The following is an 18,617-nucleotide window of genomic DNA, read 5'->3' as shown; positions in this document are numbered from 1 at the left end:
TAGACCCAACAACCTATCAAGGGGGGTGCCCGAGGTAGTGTTTTGGTTAGTGGGGCTTGTCGAGATTAGGAACTCGAAGGTAAACGCAGACACACGATTTAGACAGGTTCGGGCCGCTAGATTGCGTAATGTCCTACGTCCTGTGTTGGTTTGATTGAATTGCTTTGGAGGGGGCCCTGCCTCGCCTTATATAGTCGGGGGCAGGGTTACAGGTCGGTTGGTTACAAGAATACTAGTCAGATATGACTAGAAGAAGCCTACCCTATTACAACGAGTACTTTTCTAATCCTCGACTAGTTCCAGTCTTTCCATGTAGACTACGCCGTCCTGTGCTATAGTCTTCATGTCAGATGCGTCTCGGTGTCCAACCTCACATTTGGGTCTGTCCAAACCTTCTGGTGGGTCCATAGATGTACGTACAATAAGGACGAATCCCTCTTGCTCTCTTGCAAGTTCTCCTCTCCAATCTCCCTTCTTCTCCCTCTCTCTAGTCTTCTACTTGTGGAGGCTCTGTTTTGAATTTCGTGGGTCTCCTTCTCTCTCTCTGTCTCCAGAGGCTTCTCCCTTCTCTTGTAAGGCAGCACACTTAGTGCTAAAGTCACCCAAAGGTTGATCCATACTTTAGGCATTGTTCCCTTACATGTGGGGCTGCTAACTAGAAGCAATTACTCACCTCATCTCCTTGTATCATGAGGAGCATTGTGAAATCATAGATAATCTCTCAGTTTCCTTAGTCCACATAGAGGTGCCAAACTAGCCATAGGCTCATAGGCCCCATTTGTTTCGAACCCAAGGAAAGAATATTTTAAGATTCACTTATAACTTACTGTATTGTACTACAATGATGCAAAAACAGATAGCATATTGTTCAAACATCTTGGGTGCCACAACCCCTCTCTCATCAATAAAGCATGGGGCCCATTTCTCTATGATCTAACTCTTGATGAAGAAGAAATAGTACTCACTCTCTTCTCACCTTCTCTCTTCCATAAAAAAAAATTGTGATGTACGTGGAGACATAAGAGCTATGTGAGTCATCACCGTTGGAGGAGGCCTTAGGATCGAAAGTGATCCTACCTTCTGTAAACGTTCTGCAGGCTCTATAAAATGATATGTTTCCAACAAGAAGCATATACAACAGCTTCTTTATTAATTCCTTTATTCAAATTGAGTTTACGCTTCAGACAATCAAATGGATTTTACACTTTGTATTTTGCTGTAGTAAACGTCGTCAACTACTCAAGACACTGGAGGGAGTAACTGTTTAAGAACTTATTTCTTTATTTTTATATTCCGCAATGACATTTGATAAGTGTTGTGCGGTTCTTGTAGGAAGAAACGTCCACCGCTGACCATGAGGGTGGTGCTACAATTATTCTTGTGCGGTTTGTTTGGGTAAGTGCTGGTTATAATCTGAAACTTTTCTTTTTTAATTTTTTTGAACCAAGAGAAGTTATTTTAAATGACAGTCTCAAGCAGCCTCAGTAATTACTAGAACACCAGAATTCAGTAGTGTTATTTTTGTCCGAATGAAGCTTATTCGATAACGCTAAGTTCTAGAACAGGTAAGTTTTAGTATCCATAGTCTATTATGTAGACAATAATACAAAAGGTTACTAGGAAATGTTCCAACACCAATGTTACTAAGTACTATTGGCCTTCAGCAAGAACAAATGAATCTCTAAGACACTGTAGCAGGGAATTGTATTTCCATTGCTCTTATTTTACTATGTCTCTGCTCATTTATAAACATGCAGGTTAACTATAAACCATAACCTATACGTGCTTGCCTTAAAGTTGACCTCAGCAACGTTGGTTACAGCCATCCGTAACCTCACCCTTGCAGCCACATTCATCTTCGCAATCCTGGCCAGGTATTTATGCATATTAATCTGCATCTCTTTCCTACATATTAGTATGGTATCTTCATGTGAATATCAACGCAACAGAAGTACAGAAAGAGAGTTTTTCTCACCAAGTATTTTTAATATTGATTACTGGACAAAAGCAGATTTAGAGAAAGCTGTGGCTGAATTTGGGAGGCTCCTTGTTTGGGAAGAGGACCCGAATAACCTGGCTAGAATTGTTGCTAAAATTCGGGTTGTTGATTTATCTGAAATACATGGTTTTTAGTCTGCTCAGAGGGGGAGGACTTTGAAGGGAATTCATGAACCGCTCAGTGTGAAATCTTGCAGTACAGGATGTTAGGTGGGGGACCTGCTGATGAGGGACAGCCGCCAGATGATGTGGAGCCTACTTTATTTGGTTTCTTTGGTTATGGTCAGCCCTCAGCTAATGCAGCCAATAATCCTAATGTGCCTAATCAGCTAGTTAATCAGGAGCAGGCTCCACAATGGGGTCTTTGGCCAGATGGGCCACAAGCAGAAGGGGATGGGCCTTTCATTGGTCCTCAAGAAGCCCATGAGGACCCAGATGTACCTATTATTCAGGCACTTCCTGCACCCATTCTTGCCAACAATGCACCTGCTGATAATGCTCCAGGACTCCTTAATATTGATTTGAACATGGCTATTGATGATGATTTGGGGGGCATTGAGAATAATGAGCAGCCACATGATGATCTAGTAGAAGAACCCCATGCAGATGATAATAATCAGGTTATTGAAGGCTCAGATAACTATGATAATGAGCTTGTTCCAATTTAGCAGGTGGCTGGACAAGTGGAGCTCGTGGAAGTGTTTATTCCTCAGGCTAATGGTCAACCCAATCATATGGTGCAAGATGAGATAAATGAAAATGATCTCATGGAAATCAATCTGGATCAGGATGCTCACCAAGAGGAAGGACACAATGATGTCATGCAGCTTGGTTATGTTGAATTTCTCCAACCTGATCAAGATCCTGTTTTCGCTCAGAGGGAAAGTCTTTTTCAGTCTAAACTGAGTGCTGAATTTTATAGACAGTGGGTAAGAAATTTCTCTTCTGGGTCTGATGAACCCAAGGTAGAGATACCCATGTCCTGGGCATCCTTCTTTATGGCACAACTGATAAACTCCAGTAATTTTGTGTGGGCCAAGGAGTTTTTATCTTCTCCAGCTCTGCAATGCCTTGAATATGACCAAGTTTTAAAATTCTCCATCCCACCCAAATACCCCAACACAGAAGTGCCTGATTGCTCTGCTTCAATGACAGAGCACAAGACAGTGGATGATAAAGGAAAGGACATTTTATTTGAAGGGATTGAAAAATCACATCTAGCCAGTTCCTCGGCTACTCCACCAACCTTTGTGGATAAGTCTGCTGCAGTTTCTCCCAATAGCACACAGTCTGCTTCTCCTGCTACACCTGTACACTACAAGGATGTCTGCCAAACAAAGACCGGGTCAGTAGTGCTTAATAGCTGCAATACTGAAAATATGAACTTGGGCCAATAGAGCTTAATGGCTGCAATATTAAAAATCTGACCGTCACAGGGCAAATAAATAGTGCTTAATAGAGCTTAATAGCTGCAATATTAAAAATCTGACCGTCACAGGGCAATGGTGTGTGCTCTTGTCTGCGCTTGACTGGTGTTGACGGACCAATAATGGTATCCTGATTACCATACGGCGCCTGGACCAGTGGGAGCGCACTAATGTCTGATTGAGTGCTTAGCAACTAAGGGTGTTTTTGGTTGGGCTTTCCAACCTGCTTTTACTTTTGCAAAAGCTAAAAGCTAAACAAAGGGCCTAAAAGCTCTACGTGCTTTTGCCCAAAAGCTACTTTTGCTCTAGTACAAAATTAAACGGACCTTCCCCTTGCTTTCAAGTGCTTTTGGGGTAAAAAATTACCTACCTGCCACTGATTATGAAGGTAATGATTTGTTTTTTGCCCCGATCTATTTCTCCCGACGCGTCCGTCCGCACCCCGCCGTCCGTCGCCGCCGGACGCCGTCCGCCAGCCCGCCATCCGCCGCCCCCGGTCGTCGGTCCGCTTCCCGCTGACCCGACACCCCCAGCCGCTCGCCACACCCCCACCCCTGGACGGCCGCCGCCCAACAACCCTGACCGCCGCCGCCCAATGCCCATCGCCCCAGGTAGCCGGCTGCTGGCCAGCCGTCCGCCGCCCTTGGTCGCCGGCCCGCCGGGATCCCCGGTCGCCGGCCCGGCACCCCCGACCGCCCGCCACACCCCGCCCCCCAGACGGCCGCCGGCCCGGCGCCCCCGGTCGCCCGCCACACCCCGACCCCGGCCGCCGCACCCCGCCGCCCGTCGCCCCCGGTTGCCGGCCGCCGGCCAGCCGTCCGCCGCTCCCTGGTCATCCATGTTGAAGGATGGCATCCTTGTATAGAACTTTTGATGGATTTAATTCTATTTATGTGGACCAATCACTTTAATGGATGAAAAATATATAAAATTTATTTTTGTTACGAGCAATTTGCATATAAACACACTCACAGACCTTTAGGGGCATTACAGGTATTTTTTACACAGCCTACAGTTTCACAGCTCCTCTAACCAAACGGTCTTCTGCTTTTCCCACAGCTGCTTTCTCACAGCTACTTTTCCACCACCCACAGCTCACAGCAGCTTTTCCAAAAGTCACAGCCTAACCAAACACACCCTAAGGCTATCAGCACCGCGTGAGCGGTATGTCCATCTGCAAAACCGTGGGGCCCACACGCTGTGCAGATTTCCATCCACGGAATGCTGTCGCGCGGAGACCTCTATACCCATATGCAAATCCACGTGCTCGGCACCGGTAGCAACTGGCGTAGGAACACGTAGACGCTGGGTTTGCAGAACGGTGACATACAAATTCATATAGAGATCTGCGCTGCAACTACTCAACCTCCACATTTCACGTACAGACCCGCTAACCGCTCAGCGGTGCGGATAGCCTAAGGGCTGTGGTTGTCGTTCTATTCTCAACTGTCTTTCAGTAATGTAACGGAGGGAGTACAGAGTAGCATGGTATCGCGCAAGCAATTATTGCCACGTGGGGAAGCAATTATTGCCTCGCTGGCTGTTCGCGGCCGCAATTTTGGTTTGACAGGGGCGTGGGGACCCAACTCGGGCCTTGTTTACTTCCCAATTTGGAATAGCTAAAATTGACATTTTGCCATAAATGCGCAACTGTAGTGTTTCGTTTGTATTTGTGAATTATTATCCAAATATTGACTAATTAGGCTCAAAAGATTCGTCTCGCAAAGTACAACAAAACTGTGCAATTAGTTTTTGATTTTGTCTACGTTTAGTACTCCATGCATGTACCGCAAGTTTGATGTGATAGGGAATCTTCTTTTTGCATAGTGTCAAAGTTGGGAGTTTGGAGGGAAGTAAACAAGGGCTCGAGGATCACAGATATGATTGACAGATGCGCGCTGCTGCATTATTGCACACTGGTTGAAAGCGGCTCCACGCTTTTGCTGCAAGTGCAACGGGGCTTTCTGGTTGTGTGGGGAAGGGAAGTCGTTTCGTTAACAGCCAAACAAGAACGTGCACCATCTTTGGTACGAAAGCTAAGTACCCATTTTCTCCCTCGTGTATTTTTAGAAAAAGAAATAGTCTTTGGCTTCGACGACTGCATGTAGCTAAGTTTTTACAATATTTTCATCTTATAATGATAAATAAAATGGATAAGAGTACGCAAATAACATGGAGAAAATCAAAAGCAAAGTGTATTACTACTTCTCTATCTATTCTTAGCAAAAATATCGAAGGTTACGACTTCCACGTCTTACTTGTCAACCGGACAGTCTCCCTTGAGTTCTCACGCTATAACAGGGATCAAAATTGTAGCCAGTATGCTCCCCTAAAAACAGCATGTATAAGAGTTGTTCGATAGGCTAAATTAATGCAAGTCATGGATCTTCGTAATATAAACAAAACTATAAAACGTGAAATTTATATAAAATCCAAACGAAAATACATAAAACCAACAAACTTACATTCATAGTTAACATGTGTGTGTTGATTCTTTACTAGGTCTCCTACATAATACACTAGAAATAGGTTGTTGAAGTTGCATTTAATTTGAGATACCTAAAAGCTAAAATCTTCACCTAATAATAAAACAAGTAATGATTCTGTCGTAAAATTGTCATCCGTCTTGGTGAACCGGTGGAAAACCGAACAAAAAATAGCTTCCCTCCGGTTGAGCCGGAGCATAGTGTTGGGACTCACCCAAACGACAGTTAGAATGCCACGACAAACGAAGATAGTAACAGCTCAAGCAAACATAACAGTGGCTATCCTATCAGTGATTAATGTCCGTCCTAAGAGGATGGTTCGTCTCCCTTTATAGGGCCATAAAGTTACATTTCCGCATTCCCGTTATACCCATACCCAACAACTACATCCTGAGTATATTCCGTACGGGACAGTAACTTGGCCCCTACTCAAAATGTCGCTTTCATAGTGGGACTACATTTCTGACCCCTCTTGCCAAGACTCTTATTACAAAATTGTCCTACTATAATGTGGTCCCAAGGCTGTCTTGATTATTTCCTTCCCCGTTCATGAGCTTCGTCGGGGCTGAGCAAGCTTCCGTAAGCTTCCCGCCTTCTTCAGACAGAGTCAGCTAACTTCGATTTCTGGTCACGGAACCTCCCCGAAGTCAAATCGCCGGGAGCTCCGTGGGGGCTTCAACTTCGTGAGTCCTCGCCTGCAAAATCATAGAGTGGATATCTACGCGCTAGTTGACTTGGATTAATTGTTAGCTTCGTAAAAGGGGAAATGGATGAGGTTAGAGCCGATTAAGAGAAAGGGTTCCCGCCAGCCTCGTTCAGGGTGCGTTGTATGGCGGTCCCCGACACATCGGATGCTAAACCGGGGAAAAAACAATCCCACCACTTCAGCTACGATTCATTTGCAAATAGGAAATGTATTTCGGCTTATTATAAAACTAAATTAAAGAAACCCTATACACCATCTACCATCACCTGCCATACGCGGCAATGATCATCGCCATATTCCTTTTGATATTGGTAAAAAATACTCTTGGTTTGCAAAGAACATAAATGTGTCCATATAAGTATTTCTTAAAAGTTTTCTAGCTATCTATTTAGTTTCCAAACTTTAGGAACCGTCAGTGGCGTGAAAGAATATGACATTTATGTGGAGTTCAATATGTACTAGAGTAGAAAAATTACATGGGAAAATAAAAATTATCGCATATTGGGCTGCGTTGGTGCAGGCTGGCTCATGTACACTATGTTCAGAAAACAATGGTTTTTCTAAGCGAGACAATATGTGAAATGTGGTTGCTTTGTATGGTACAACATGGTTACGTATCTATTTTTTTCTAGCAACTCTTTTGCTTAATAAATAAAAAGGTAGAAATTTAATGAGTATTTAAGTTGAAAGAAATAATTAAGTCAAAATTATTTTGGTTTTCTAGCAAATGTGTAGACATCCCATAAATATTGTAAAAACCTAGTGATACAAATAAAAGAATTCCATGAGTTTAAAAAACACAATTGATCTTTACCGTAGCAACACACGAACATTTGATCATTGGCTAATATGATACTTGGGTCAACTTCGACAGCGAATGGAGGCATGCCATCAAACTGATCATAATCCTCTGATTGGTCTAATTTATTTTTTACTCCTACGATTTTTCTTTTACCTGAAAGAACTATGTGACACTTTGGCTCCCATAATTTTTCTTTTTCCTCTGAATTCTTGGGTTTGCTAGACATGTTCTTCACATAGAAAACCTGAAGCACATCATTGGCATGGACAGATGATTTAGTCGCTTGGTTGGATCGATTGTCTTCTGCGAAATTGCATTGAGAAGCACGCATAGCTTTATGAGTGGCTGTGAAGAGTCCGCTAGGAAGTGTAGTTCTACTTATTATTGCATTGGAAGCATGGATAGCATATGAATCCCTAGGTTATTGGCTTTGACCACTTTGAGAAAATTATGCAAGCCATCAACAAACTACTTGGTCTGTCTTTCTGTGTTGTACATCTATTGCCAGTTCATGTGCATCATATTACATGAAAAATGGACATAGGGTTTGGTAGGGTTGAATAGTAGTTGAACAGAAAGTTTGCAGCATCCATGTGCTCTTGTTTGGTCTTGACTGGCGTTGACGGACCAATAAGGTATCCTGATTACCAGCTGGCGTCTGGACTGCAATGTTGGCGTCTGGCGTTGACGGACCGGACCAATAATGGTATCCTGATTACCAGCTGGCGTCTGGACTGCAATATTGGCGTCTGGCGTTGACGGACCGTATCCTGATTCGTCAACTTGACTGCAATATTGGAAATCTGTCCGTGCCAATCATAGGCTGCCGAATAGCAGGCATCTATCGATTGATGGCTACATCACCCAGGCTGCCAGGGCAGCTGGCACTCATCAACCGTCCATCATATCCATTGATGACGCCTTGTCACACCCAAAATAATTCATCACATGGCATGGAAATACAGTCACCGGAGAGACGCTCCCGATGCTTTTAAATGTGTGTACTCTCCTGACCTCTCCTCACACACGGACATCAACCATTGTTTTTCCTGAGAGCCCTCCGCCACACCCAACATTACTCGAGCTTGCATTGGGAGCTCCTCACGCGAGCATGGATCTCGTGACGGGGGCCATCGGCAGCATCATCTCCAAGCTGGCCGAGCTCCTCGCGGCGGAGTACAAGCTGCAGGCGGGCGTGAAGCAGCGGATCGAGTCTCTCACAAGGGAGCTCGAGAGCGCACACGCCTTCCTCCAAGAGATCGACAAGGTGCCCCCGGACCAGCTCAACAAGCAGGTAAGGATCTGGGCCTGCGAGGTCAGGGAGGCATCCTACGACATGGAGGACGTCCTCGACACCTTCCTCGTCCACGCCAAGGATCCCAAACCCGTCAACAAGAACAAGAACAAGCTCAAGCGGCTGAACGAGAAGATCGGCACCTTGTTTAGCAAGACCATGGCTCGCTATGACATTGCCAACGCGATCGAGGAGGTCAACAAGAAGCTCAAAGAGATCGCCGAGCGGCGTCAGAGGTACAAGATCGACGATTGCGTGGCTAGTCCTGCCACACCGTCCTCGTGTATTGATCCGCGCATCGCGCCAGTTTACAGCACCAGCGCGTCCATGCTCATTGGCATCGATGAGTCCAAGGAAGCAGTCATAAAGATGTTGTCCCACGATGACATGAAGACAAGGGTTGTCTGTGTTTTTGGATTTGGAGGACTTGGCAAGACCACTCTTGCCAAGGCAACATATGACCAGCTTAAACAAAACTATGAGTGTGGGGCTTTTGTTTCTGTTGGACAGAATCCGGACTTGGTGAAAGTTTTTAAGGACATTCTCTGCGATCTTGACAAAGTCAACTCTAGGGACATTCACTCTACACAAAAAGGTGCAGATTTGATCATCCGCCAACTCCTAGACTTCCTACGAGACAAGAGGTACATACTCCCGTAGCCACCCAAACTCTACGCTAGCTGTTTGTGCTACAAGTAGTCGTAATTCTAGCATATGCTAGTCCCTCAACCTATATACTTTCGCACGGCTAATAATTTTGAGAGGAACAACATGTAGAAATTGACAAATGAATTAGAGTCCATCTCGTGAATTTATCTTATTTTTAATAGCACATCTCGTGAATAATAGCAAGATAGTACCCTACTGTTCAAAGTTTATTTATCCGCTTTCTTATGAATTGAACTCATATACGCACAAAATTCCGGTTTGCATGTCTGTATGAAATAAAAGAACATTAGAGACGCACTTTGAAGTGTACTATTATAGATTAGTCTAGATATGTGACTTTATACTTTTAGTGTAAGTTTATATTTTTCCTTTTTCTTAATTGAGCTAACATGATACTCCCTCCATAATGAAATATAAGAGACTTTGAGTTTGTTCTAAGTCAAACAATCCTATGTTTGACTAAGTTTATATAAAATAACAATAATATTTATGATATCAAATGAGCATCAATAGATCGTTTATGAAATGTATTTTCATATTTTACTTCTTTGATACATTAGATATTAAATTTTTTATTTATAAACTTGGTCAAACTCAGGATAGTTTGACTTAAGATAAACTCAAAATCCATTATATTTCTGTACAGAGGGAGTAGTTTCTTAATCACTAATTATGAGCCCTTAACTATCTTACTCCTATATTATAAGGTGTCTCCATTATTGACAATTCAGCTAGCTATAAGTGCCAACATCAGACTCGTTCTATATGCATGGCACAATGAACAAATGAACATTAAACTCATACTGTCCGTTTAGTTTTCTGGATCCTAAATAAATGCATGTGCATTGGAACTACGCGCTTCTCCATATATTTTTCTTTATTGGTGTGAGTGTTGTTTTAATTAGATGATGTTTACTAGAAGGTAAAAGCACACTCTTTGTGAGATAAATTTTAGAGTCGAAGGACACCCTTTGTGGGACGGAGGGAGTAGTCTATAGTGCATTTCCTTACATATGCTAAATATATTTAACATTTCGATTGTACGTGGACCAAATTAGTTTTGAAGAATGTGCTATAGTTAGTTCATTGAATATATTATCCATTATGCTATCTATTGGTGAAATGGTCAATCTTATAGCTAGCAAGTTGACTTCACCGTTGGAGACACTAACTTGCAGCTCATTGCCAACCAGTCAGTAAAGGTTCAGAATCATTAGTTTTTTATAACATGACGACTAGTTTTCTATTTGTTATATAGATAGATGTCTTGGATACTTGTACTGACTCTGCCAGCTGTTATTGCACTATTGTCATGTGGGTAGGTACTTAATTGTCATTGACGACGTATGGGAGACACAATCTAAGAAGAGAATCATAGATGATGTTTTGACTAAGAATAATAAGGGAAGCGGAATAATAATAACCACTCGTAATTCAGAAGTTGCCACTGGTGAGGTCTACAAATACAAGCTACAACCACTTTCGGATGATAACTCAAAAGAGTTGTTTTATGCAAGGATATTTGGTGGTGAAGATAAATGTCCTGATAATCAACGACAGAAGGTATCTGAAGTAGCTGATAAAATTCTGAAGAAATGTGGTGGTGTACCTTTAGCTATCATCACAATGGCTAGCTTACTGGTGGGAAAATCAATGCAAGAATGGTTTGAGGTGTGCAACTCTATTGGTTTTCGTGATAAAGATAAAGAGCAAGTAGATGATACTCTGTGGATACTGTCTCTTAGCTACTATGATCTCCCTTCTCACCTGAAGACTTGCTTACTGTATCTAAGCTTATTTCCAGAAGATTATTTGATTAATAAGGATGCTTTGATATGGATGTGGGTAGCTGAAGGTTTTGTCAATGAGAAACCAGGAATCGGCTTGTATGAGATTGGGGAGGGATACTTCAACAACCTAGTTAACAGAAGTTTGATCCAGCCAGTGGAGGATGAAGAAACTGGAATCATAGATGAATGCCGTATCCATGATATGATTCTTGATCTCATCCGTTCCTTGTCCCGTGAAGCAAAGTTTGCCATGGTATTCGACGAAAGGACTGAAGACACATTGTTAGGAAGCAATAATGCACGTAGGTTAGCTCTCCACAATGATGCTCTTCTGAACAATCATACGGACACAGCACGAGCAAGGTCTTTCTTTGCTTTTATGCGCCATTCTGTTCCAGGGTTGCAGCTTCGGAGCTTTAAACTCTTACGCGTGCTATATTTGGAGGGCAGCTCTTATCGTTTACCCTTCTATGAGCATATTGGAGATTTACTTCATTTGAGGTACCTCGGGACAAGCCGGTTATATGGTTTGGAGCTTCCGAAAGAAGGAGCTTTCCAGTTTCTTCGGGTGTTGTATTTGGAGGACACCACCCCAAGTGCAAGTGCATTATTACCATCGAGACTGGTCATGCTAACACAATTGGTATGCCTTCGTGCTGTGCATTATAGCCTGCCGGGTGGGGAAATCAAGAACCTGACGTCCCTGCAGGAGCTTCACATACGTCCTGGCATGAGGGGCGATGACAAGTCAATCGGCCAGTTCCTGAAAGATCTGGGCAACCTACGTGAACTCAGGGTGCTCAGGATTTATAATCGCCGTTTCATGGACAAGAGAATGCAATCGGACTTCGTCAAGTCACTAGGAAATCTCCACAAGCTGCAACGTCTGCAACTGCTCAGTGCGTTTGTAACTATTGAAGATGGAGAAGGAGCATGGGAGGAGAACAAATGGCAGCTCCTGCTGCTCCCGCGAGGACTCTGCCGTTTGTTTCTGTTCAAGGTCCCTGAATTGCCGCCATGCATTGATCCAACGCGTCTCCCCAACCTCTCGCACTTGACCCTGACTGTCCATGAGATGGGTGACCAGGGTCTGAAAATCTTGGGAGAGTTGCCAGAGCTCCATTACCTCAAACTCACGCTGTCCACGAGATGCAGCAGGACGGCAACAATAACTGGTACTGCCGCTCATGGCTACTTTCAGAAGTTGAGATCCTGCTCGTTGCCTTCTTCAATGGTCCAGTTTGTGGTCAACAAGGAGAACTCGAGTGTTTCATTCACAATCTGGAAACGAAACCATGATGACGCTTCAAGATTTGGTTTTAAAAGGAAACAGGACAATTGCAGAGTAGCAGGGGCCCTTATGCCAAACCTGGAAGTGCTCAGCTTTCACATCGACGTGGAAGAATTAACCGACTGCAAGAATGGTAGCTGTGACAATCTGGGCTTGGAGTGCCTCCCTTCGCTTCAGAAACTAAGCGTAGCTCTCATCTGTTGTAATGTGCCTGATGATGTGGCCGTCAAAGAGGAGGCTGCATTGAGGCAATCAATCCATGCCCATCCCAACCGGCCCACACTCGAAATAAAAGGAAGACAGGAAGAAGAAGACAAGGACGAAGATGTCACTCAACTAAGAAGATTTTTTTTGAAGGTAAACAAGAGGGGCAAGCCCCTACTGTGATTTATTGAAAACTAAAAGCGGTCAGTTTACAGAGAGAAGTGAGAAGCAGGGAAAAGCATGGAGATACAGGAGGCCTACATCCAAAGATTACAAGGCTTGGAGCCAATCCAACATAGCAGTTTTGTTCGATTCTTTTGCCCGAAGCAGGACAACTATTTTCAGTTCCTCTTTGAAAATTCTGCGGCATGTGTTCACCGTGGGATCTATGCTGTTAATGGTCCAATCGTTCCTTACTGACCAAATTGCCCGTGCCATGAGGATGATGATCTCCATAAAGAAAGATACGTTGAGCTTTCGCCTGATGGAGTTTAGTATACTTAGTGGACGACGATTCCAAAGGAAGCCCAGCATGCCTTAGCAAAGTTGCATCTGAAGAATAAATGGTCCATTGTCTCTCTCTTTTGCAATATACATAGCTCGCAAGTATAAGAATCAAGGATCATAGTCTTCCTGCCAAGGACGTCCTTGGTGCTCAACCTGTCTCGGAGTAAAAGCCAAAAGAAAACCTTGTGCTTCATTTGACATTTGGAAGTCCATAGCCATCTGTAGATCGGGTGTATTTGCCTGGAACCTGTGAGGGCTTTATATGCTTTTGAAACTGAAAAAGATGGATTCCCCCATATGTAGGTCCACAAGTCCCTGCCTTCCTGAGTTCATGTGCTTTCAACCCAACTCTGCAAGACCTGGAGTTGCTGATGTGCCTGTTCAGATAATGACAAGTAGAAGAGCTGTGACAGCGCTGCAGTATCCTTAGCCTCTTTAAATGTAATCAACTTATTTTGGGCGTGAGAAAATAAATGGGGGAAATCTTGGGAGGGTAGATGGTCGTTCCAGGTATCAGTCCAGAACAGCACCGTGGAACCATCAGCAACCACTGCCGATGCCAATCCCTTGAATTTATCCAGCAATTTGACTATACCTCTCCACCAGAATGAGCCTTTCTTATGTTGTCCTGGCAATTTGCCATTGGCGTAGTAGTTCTCCCATACTAGATTAACCCATGGGATGTCAGCCTTGTTGAAAAACATGTGCAGGAATTTGAGAAGTAATGCTTCATTCTGTGTGTTCAGATTGATCACTCCCAGGCCACCTTCTTGTTTGGGTAGGCACACCAGTGGCCAAGCCGCTTTAGATGGCTTTTTGGAGTTGAAATCCTGCCCTCACCATAGGCAATGTTTCCTGCACTTGTCCAGCTGTGCAATGACACCCTTATGGAGCTTTAAGATTGCCATATGGAAAATTGGTGAGGTAGAGAGGACAGAATTAACCAGTTCAAGCTTCTCCCCTGGGATAAAAGGTTTGAGATACCTCCCAATCTCATTTCCACTCTCTTAATAAGAGGCATGAATTTAGCAATTTGTGGCTTTGTCATGCCAAGTGGCAAACCCAGATATGTGAATGGTAGAGATCCAACCTGACATTGAAAAAGCGATGATAACTCTTGTATTTTGTCTTCTGAAATATTAAGAGGGACCATCACTAATTTAGAGTAATTAATCTTGAGGCCAGTAGACTCCGCAAACTGATCTAGAAGGATCTTGAGGTGTACAAGTTGAGCAGGGTCTGCCTCCATGACAAGTAGCATATCATCCGGATACTGGACAATTGGGAAGTCTACCCCTGCTCTTTCTGGGATAGGTTAGTTTAAGTGTCCTTACCTTGTAGCATCATTCAAGATTGTCTGGAGGAGATCAGCTGCTAGCACAAAAAGAAGAGGCGAAAGAGGGTCACCCAGTCTGACACCTCTCCTGCAGTGAAAGACCTTTCCAGAAACCCCATTTAGCAGCATAGAGGATGTGCTAGAACTGAGGATGTCAGCTATCCAGCCGATCCATTTTGCTCCAAAACCTTTGTGTCTTAGGATATCCAAAATTGCTCTGTGTTCAATTCTATCAAACGCTTTCTCAAAGTCCAGCTTCATGACCACCAATTCCCTTTTTGAAGACTTGCATATATGAAGGAACTCAAATGCCCATGTTAAGCAATCCTGTATTGATCTGGATTTTATAAAAACCATACTAGTTTCTACGGATTAGTCTGAGGATTACCTTTTGTAGCCTGTCTGCTAGAAGTTTTGTCAGGAGCTTAATAGTGGAGTTGAGTAGGGATATAGGTCTGAAGTCTCCAACATACAAGGGGTAATCTCTTTTTGGAATAAGAGTGATATAAGAAGCATTGATAGTCTGAGTACAAATTGTTCCTTTATAAAATCCCTCACATAGTTGGTAGAAATCCTCTGCAACTAGGTGCCAACATCTTTTAAGAAATTCCCCATTGAAACCATCTGGTCCTGGGGACTTGTTATTGGGCAGTTCACCAATGATTTTGTCAATTTCCTCTTTTGTGAAGGGAGATTCAAGCTATTCCAGGTTCTCATCCCTGACTAACAGCTGTTCCAGATCAAAATTCATATGTCTGAATTCTGATCTTCCCATCCTATCCTTGAAGGCCTCCCAGATGATTCTTGCCTTTTCATCATGGTCAGAGTATATTTGGCCAGAGTCACCGGTTAGGGAGGAGATATAGTTAATCCTATTTTTGACCGAGGCTTTAGCATGAAAAAATCTGGTACATTCATCCCCCATTTTTGTCCAATTAGATGATATCTGTTGACGCTAGATTTTGACACGTATGAAATCGGCGTCAGGAGAGGAAGAAATCAGGAGATGCGGCAGGACGCAGAGGTCACAGTTGGAAATCGGCCGATTGATGCTACAGTCAAGGATCGGCCGATTGCCCTTTAAGGGTGCAACTCCGCCTCGCCCGCCCCCTGAGTCCTAGGGTCGGATGCGCCCGACCCTCTGAGGGAGGGACTCCGCCTCGCCCGACCTTAGGTCCCAGGGTCGGAGTAGTCAGAACCCCTGACATGTGGGCCATAATCGGCTATCCCTTGCCGATTGGAGTTGGTAGAAATCGGCCGATTGGGAGGCTGGAGTAATTGGGCCGGTGTGGGCTTGAAGTGGATTATGAAGATAAAGAGGGAGTCAGCCCATGAGAGCGTGGTGATCAACCCAGTACGAGTCGTACTTGTAAATATTTGTTTTTTGTTTAAAATTAGAGATAGAGTTCTAGTCGGTTAAGAAGTCATTTGTAACAGGCTATAAATAGCCGCCCTTGTAGATATGTAATCATCATCAAATCAATACAACAAACTACTATTTCCTCGTACTTACTTTCAAGCCGGCGACTTCGCCAATACTTTTCTTCTTTCTCACGAGTTCGTACGGGTTGGCGGGGCTGCATCAACTTGACCTTCAGCCGATCTTGTAAGTTCCGCTTATCGAATAGTATCTAAGCTTTAACTTCGGGCGCATCGCTGTCGTTTCATTTAGATTTATTCACCAGTTATCGATATTCACTAAAATTCTAGGTTTTACCTGTTGTTCTAGTTTTATCACCAGTTATCCAGCTAGGAATTGGAACCTTCGGCTTTCCTGTACTTCGTTATTTAATCTATTCGTTTTACGCATAGCCGATTAGATCTGTTCCTAGTGTTGTTACTGTAGCGTTGTTTAGATTACTCCAGCAGTCTTCTTTATTAACGCTGCCCGGTAATCGGCTGCATTATAGCCGATTTCTTTATTACAGCAAATCGGCCGATTCGCTGATAAGCTATCTCGAGATCGGAACCTTAGCCGATCACAACCTCAGGGATCTGACACGTTTCTTTCCTTGCCAATCAACAGGTCAGATTGGCTGGCACGCCGCGCGAACCGCACTAGGGCGATCACCCGAACAGGAGTTAAGCAGATTCTCCCGGGTCGTGTGTCCGACGCTGGGAATTCGATCAGCCGATTTCTAGTGCCAACACACTTTTGGCATGCCCGGTGGGACCAACACAACCGCCACTATGTCAAAAGCTGCCGAAGTCTCGGAAGACAATGTCATCGAAGTGACAGAAGCAGATCTTAGGGACGACCAGAAGGAAGAATTGGAAAAGCAGATGGCATACTACCGGAAGACATGTCTGCAATCCTTCAGTCGTACCAAGAGCGGGGAAACTGTCATAAAGACTCCGTTTCCAACTCCCCGCCAGATCACAATCGCCGAGGACTCGGGCAAGATGTCCGAGATGGTTCAACAATCTGTCTATCAAGCTTTCATTGATCAATCCCCGGTGATTTCTAATACGGTATACAATGCCATCATCAGCTCCTTGGCCAACGGTGTATCCCAAGGGTACCAGGGGCCGGCATATGCTCCACCTATCACGGCCCCAACCAGGAGTTATTCAAATACACCCTACTCGGCTCCTCAGCTGATCCAGGCTCCAATTGGAGGTCCCGGCACCTCCTCATCATCAATCCCTCTGGGGCCTAACAGCACGCCGTATCTCCAGCCGCAGTTCGTTCAGTTGTCCTCCGCGCAGTTGTCTCCTTCGAATTCAATGCCTTGGGGGGCACCATCGGCGTCGGCCGTCCTAGATCAATCGGCCAGCTATGGAAGCATTCCAATCCAAGCACCTTTCCAATCGGCTACACGGCCGATGATGCCACAATATCAGTCCATCGTGCCGGAGATGAGCAGGGGGGTAGAAGCAACAGAAGCACTTCGCGGCGTTGCGCCGATCATACTATATGACGAAGCCGTCGGCTCACTCAGATAGCCGATCCCGACTACGCAACCAGCCACGTCGCATCAAGCACACCACGTTCTCACCCACCACCCGGTTATCCCGCCGCCGGTCTACCAACACGTGCCGGTTCCTCAGCCGATAGTCCATCAACAACAACCAGACTGGACGGCACGCATAGCGGAGGTGATTCAAGAGCAATTTGGTTTAAAACTGAAGATGCAGACCTACACTTACAAGACACCATACCCGCCTACTTATGACTTGCTGCCGTTTCCCCATCGGTACAAAGTTCCCGATTTCACCAAGTTTTCGGGACTGGATGACACCTCAATTGTAGAGCACGTGAACAGATTCATCAAACAATGCGGAGAGGCAGCGGCGCAAGATGCTCTACGAGTACGCCTTTTCTCATCATCCCTGTCCGGGTCAGCTTTCCAATGGTTCGCTACACTGCCACCCAACTCAATAATTACATGGGCTGACTTAGAGAGGCAGTTTCACAAGTATTTCTACGCGGGGGTCCATGAGATGAAGCTTTCTGATTTAACCAGCCTCAGACAGAGAAGTGATGAGCTGGTATCCTCGTATGTGCAGAGGTTCAGGGAGATCAGAAACAAATGTTACTTCCTGGCCCTGACTGACGCACAATATGCCGACACAGCCTTCCAGGGTCTCCTGCCTCATATCAGGGAGAAATATGCTTCACAGGAGTTTGAGAGCTTGAGCCAAATTGTGCATCGTTTGTCGGGCCAGGAGGTACGCCCCTTTGACCCACGAAGGAACTTCCAGAAAAAGGTGGCGTACTTAGAGGAGGTTGAATCCGAAGAAGAAACAGAGATCGGCCTGGCGGAGTGGGTTAAAAGAAAAAAGCCGATATCGTGTCCGTTCGGGAAAAAGGAGCCGGAAACATTCGGATTTGACACATCAAAGGCTGATAAAATTTTCGATCTTCTTCTCCAAGAAGAACAGATCAAGCTTTCGCCATATCATACAATCCCGTCGGCCGAACAGCTGAAGAAGATGAAATATTGCAAGTGGCATAACGCCACCTCCCACGATACAAATGAATGCAAGATCTTCCGACAGCAAATACAGTCGGCCATTGAACAAGGCATGCTCAAATTTGAAGTCCCAACAAAGCCGGCCAAGCCGATGAAGATCGACCAACACCCCTTCCGCACCAACATGGTT

At 44.6% G+C, this 18,617-nt stretch overlaps 1 protein-coding gene across 1 annotated transcript; it reads left to right on the top strand.

Moving 5' to 3' along the window:
• The first annotated feature begins 8,384 nt into the window (after positions 1-8,384).
• On the top strand, positions 8,385-13,470 carry LOC117852310 (disease resistance protein RPP13). The gene is made up of 2 exons (XM_034734338.2): positions 8,385-9,357; positions 10,705-13,470. Exons 1-2 carry the CDS (start codon positions 8,405-8,407, stop codon positions 12,848-12,850), a joined length of 3,099 nt encoding a protein of 1,032 aa, XP_034590229.1. The 5' UTR covers positions 8,385-8,404; the 3' UTR covers positions 12,851-13,470.
• Positions 13,471-18,617: the final 5,147 nt, after the last annotated feature.

Source organism: Setaria viridis, chromosome 4 (genome assembly GCF_005286985.2).
Source record: "Setaria viridis chromosome 4, Setaria_viridis_v4.0, whole genome shotgun sequence".
NCBI lineage: Eukaryota > Viridiplantae > Streptophyta > Magnoliopsida > Poales > Poaceae > Setaria > Setaria viridis.
The sequence above is the reverse complement of the archived record's forward strand: the minus strand, read 5'-3'. Positions and strand labels throughout refer to the sequence as shown.

What these genes read in the sequence shown, in the direction of transcription:
- LOC117852310 (XM_034734338.2), top strand. Translation starts at nt 8,405, where the DNA reads ATGCTTTTAAATGTGTGTACTCTCCTGACCTCTCCTCACACACGGACA. An exon ending in GACTTCCTACGAGACAAGAG is followed by an intron (nt 9,358 to 10,704) that starts GTACATACTCCC and finishes TCATGTGGGTAG; the next exon opens with GTACTTAATTGTCATTGACG.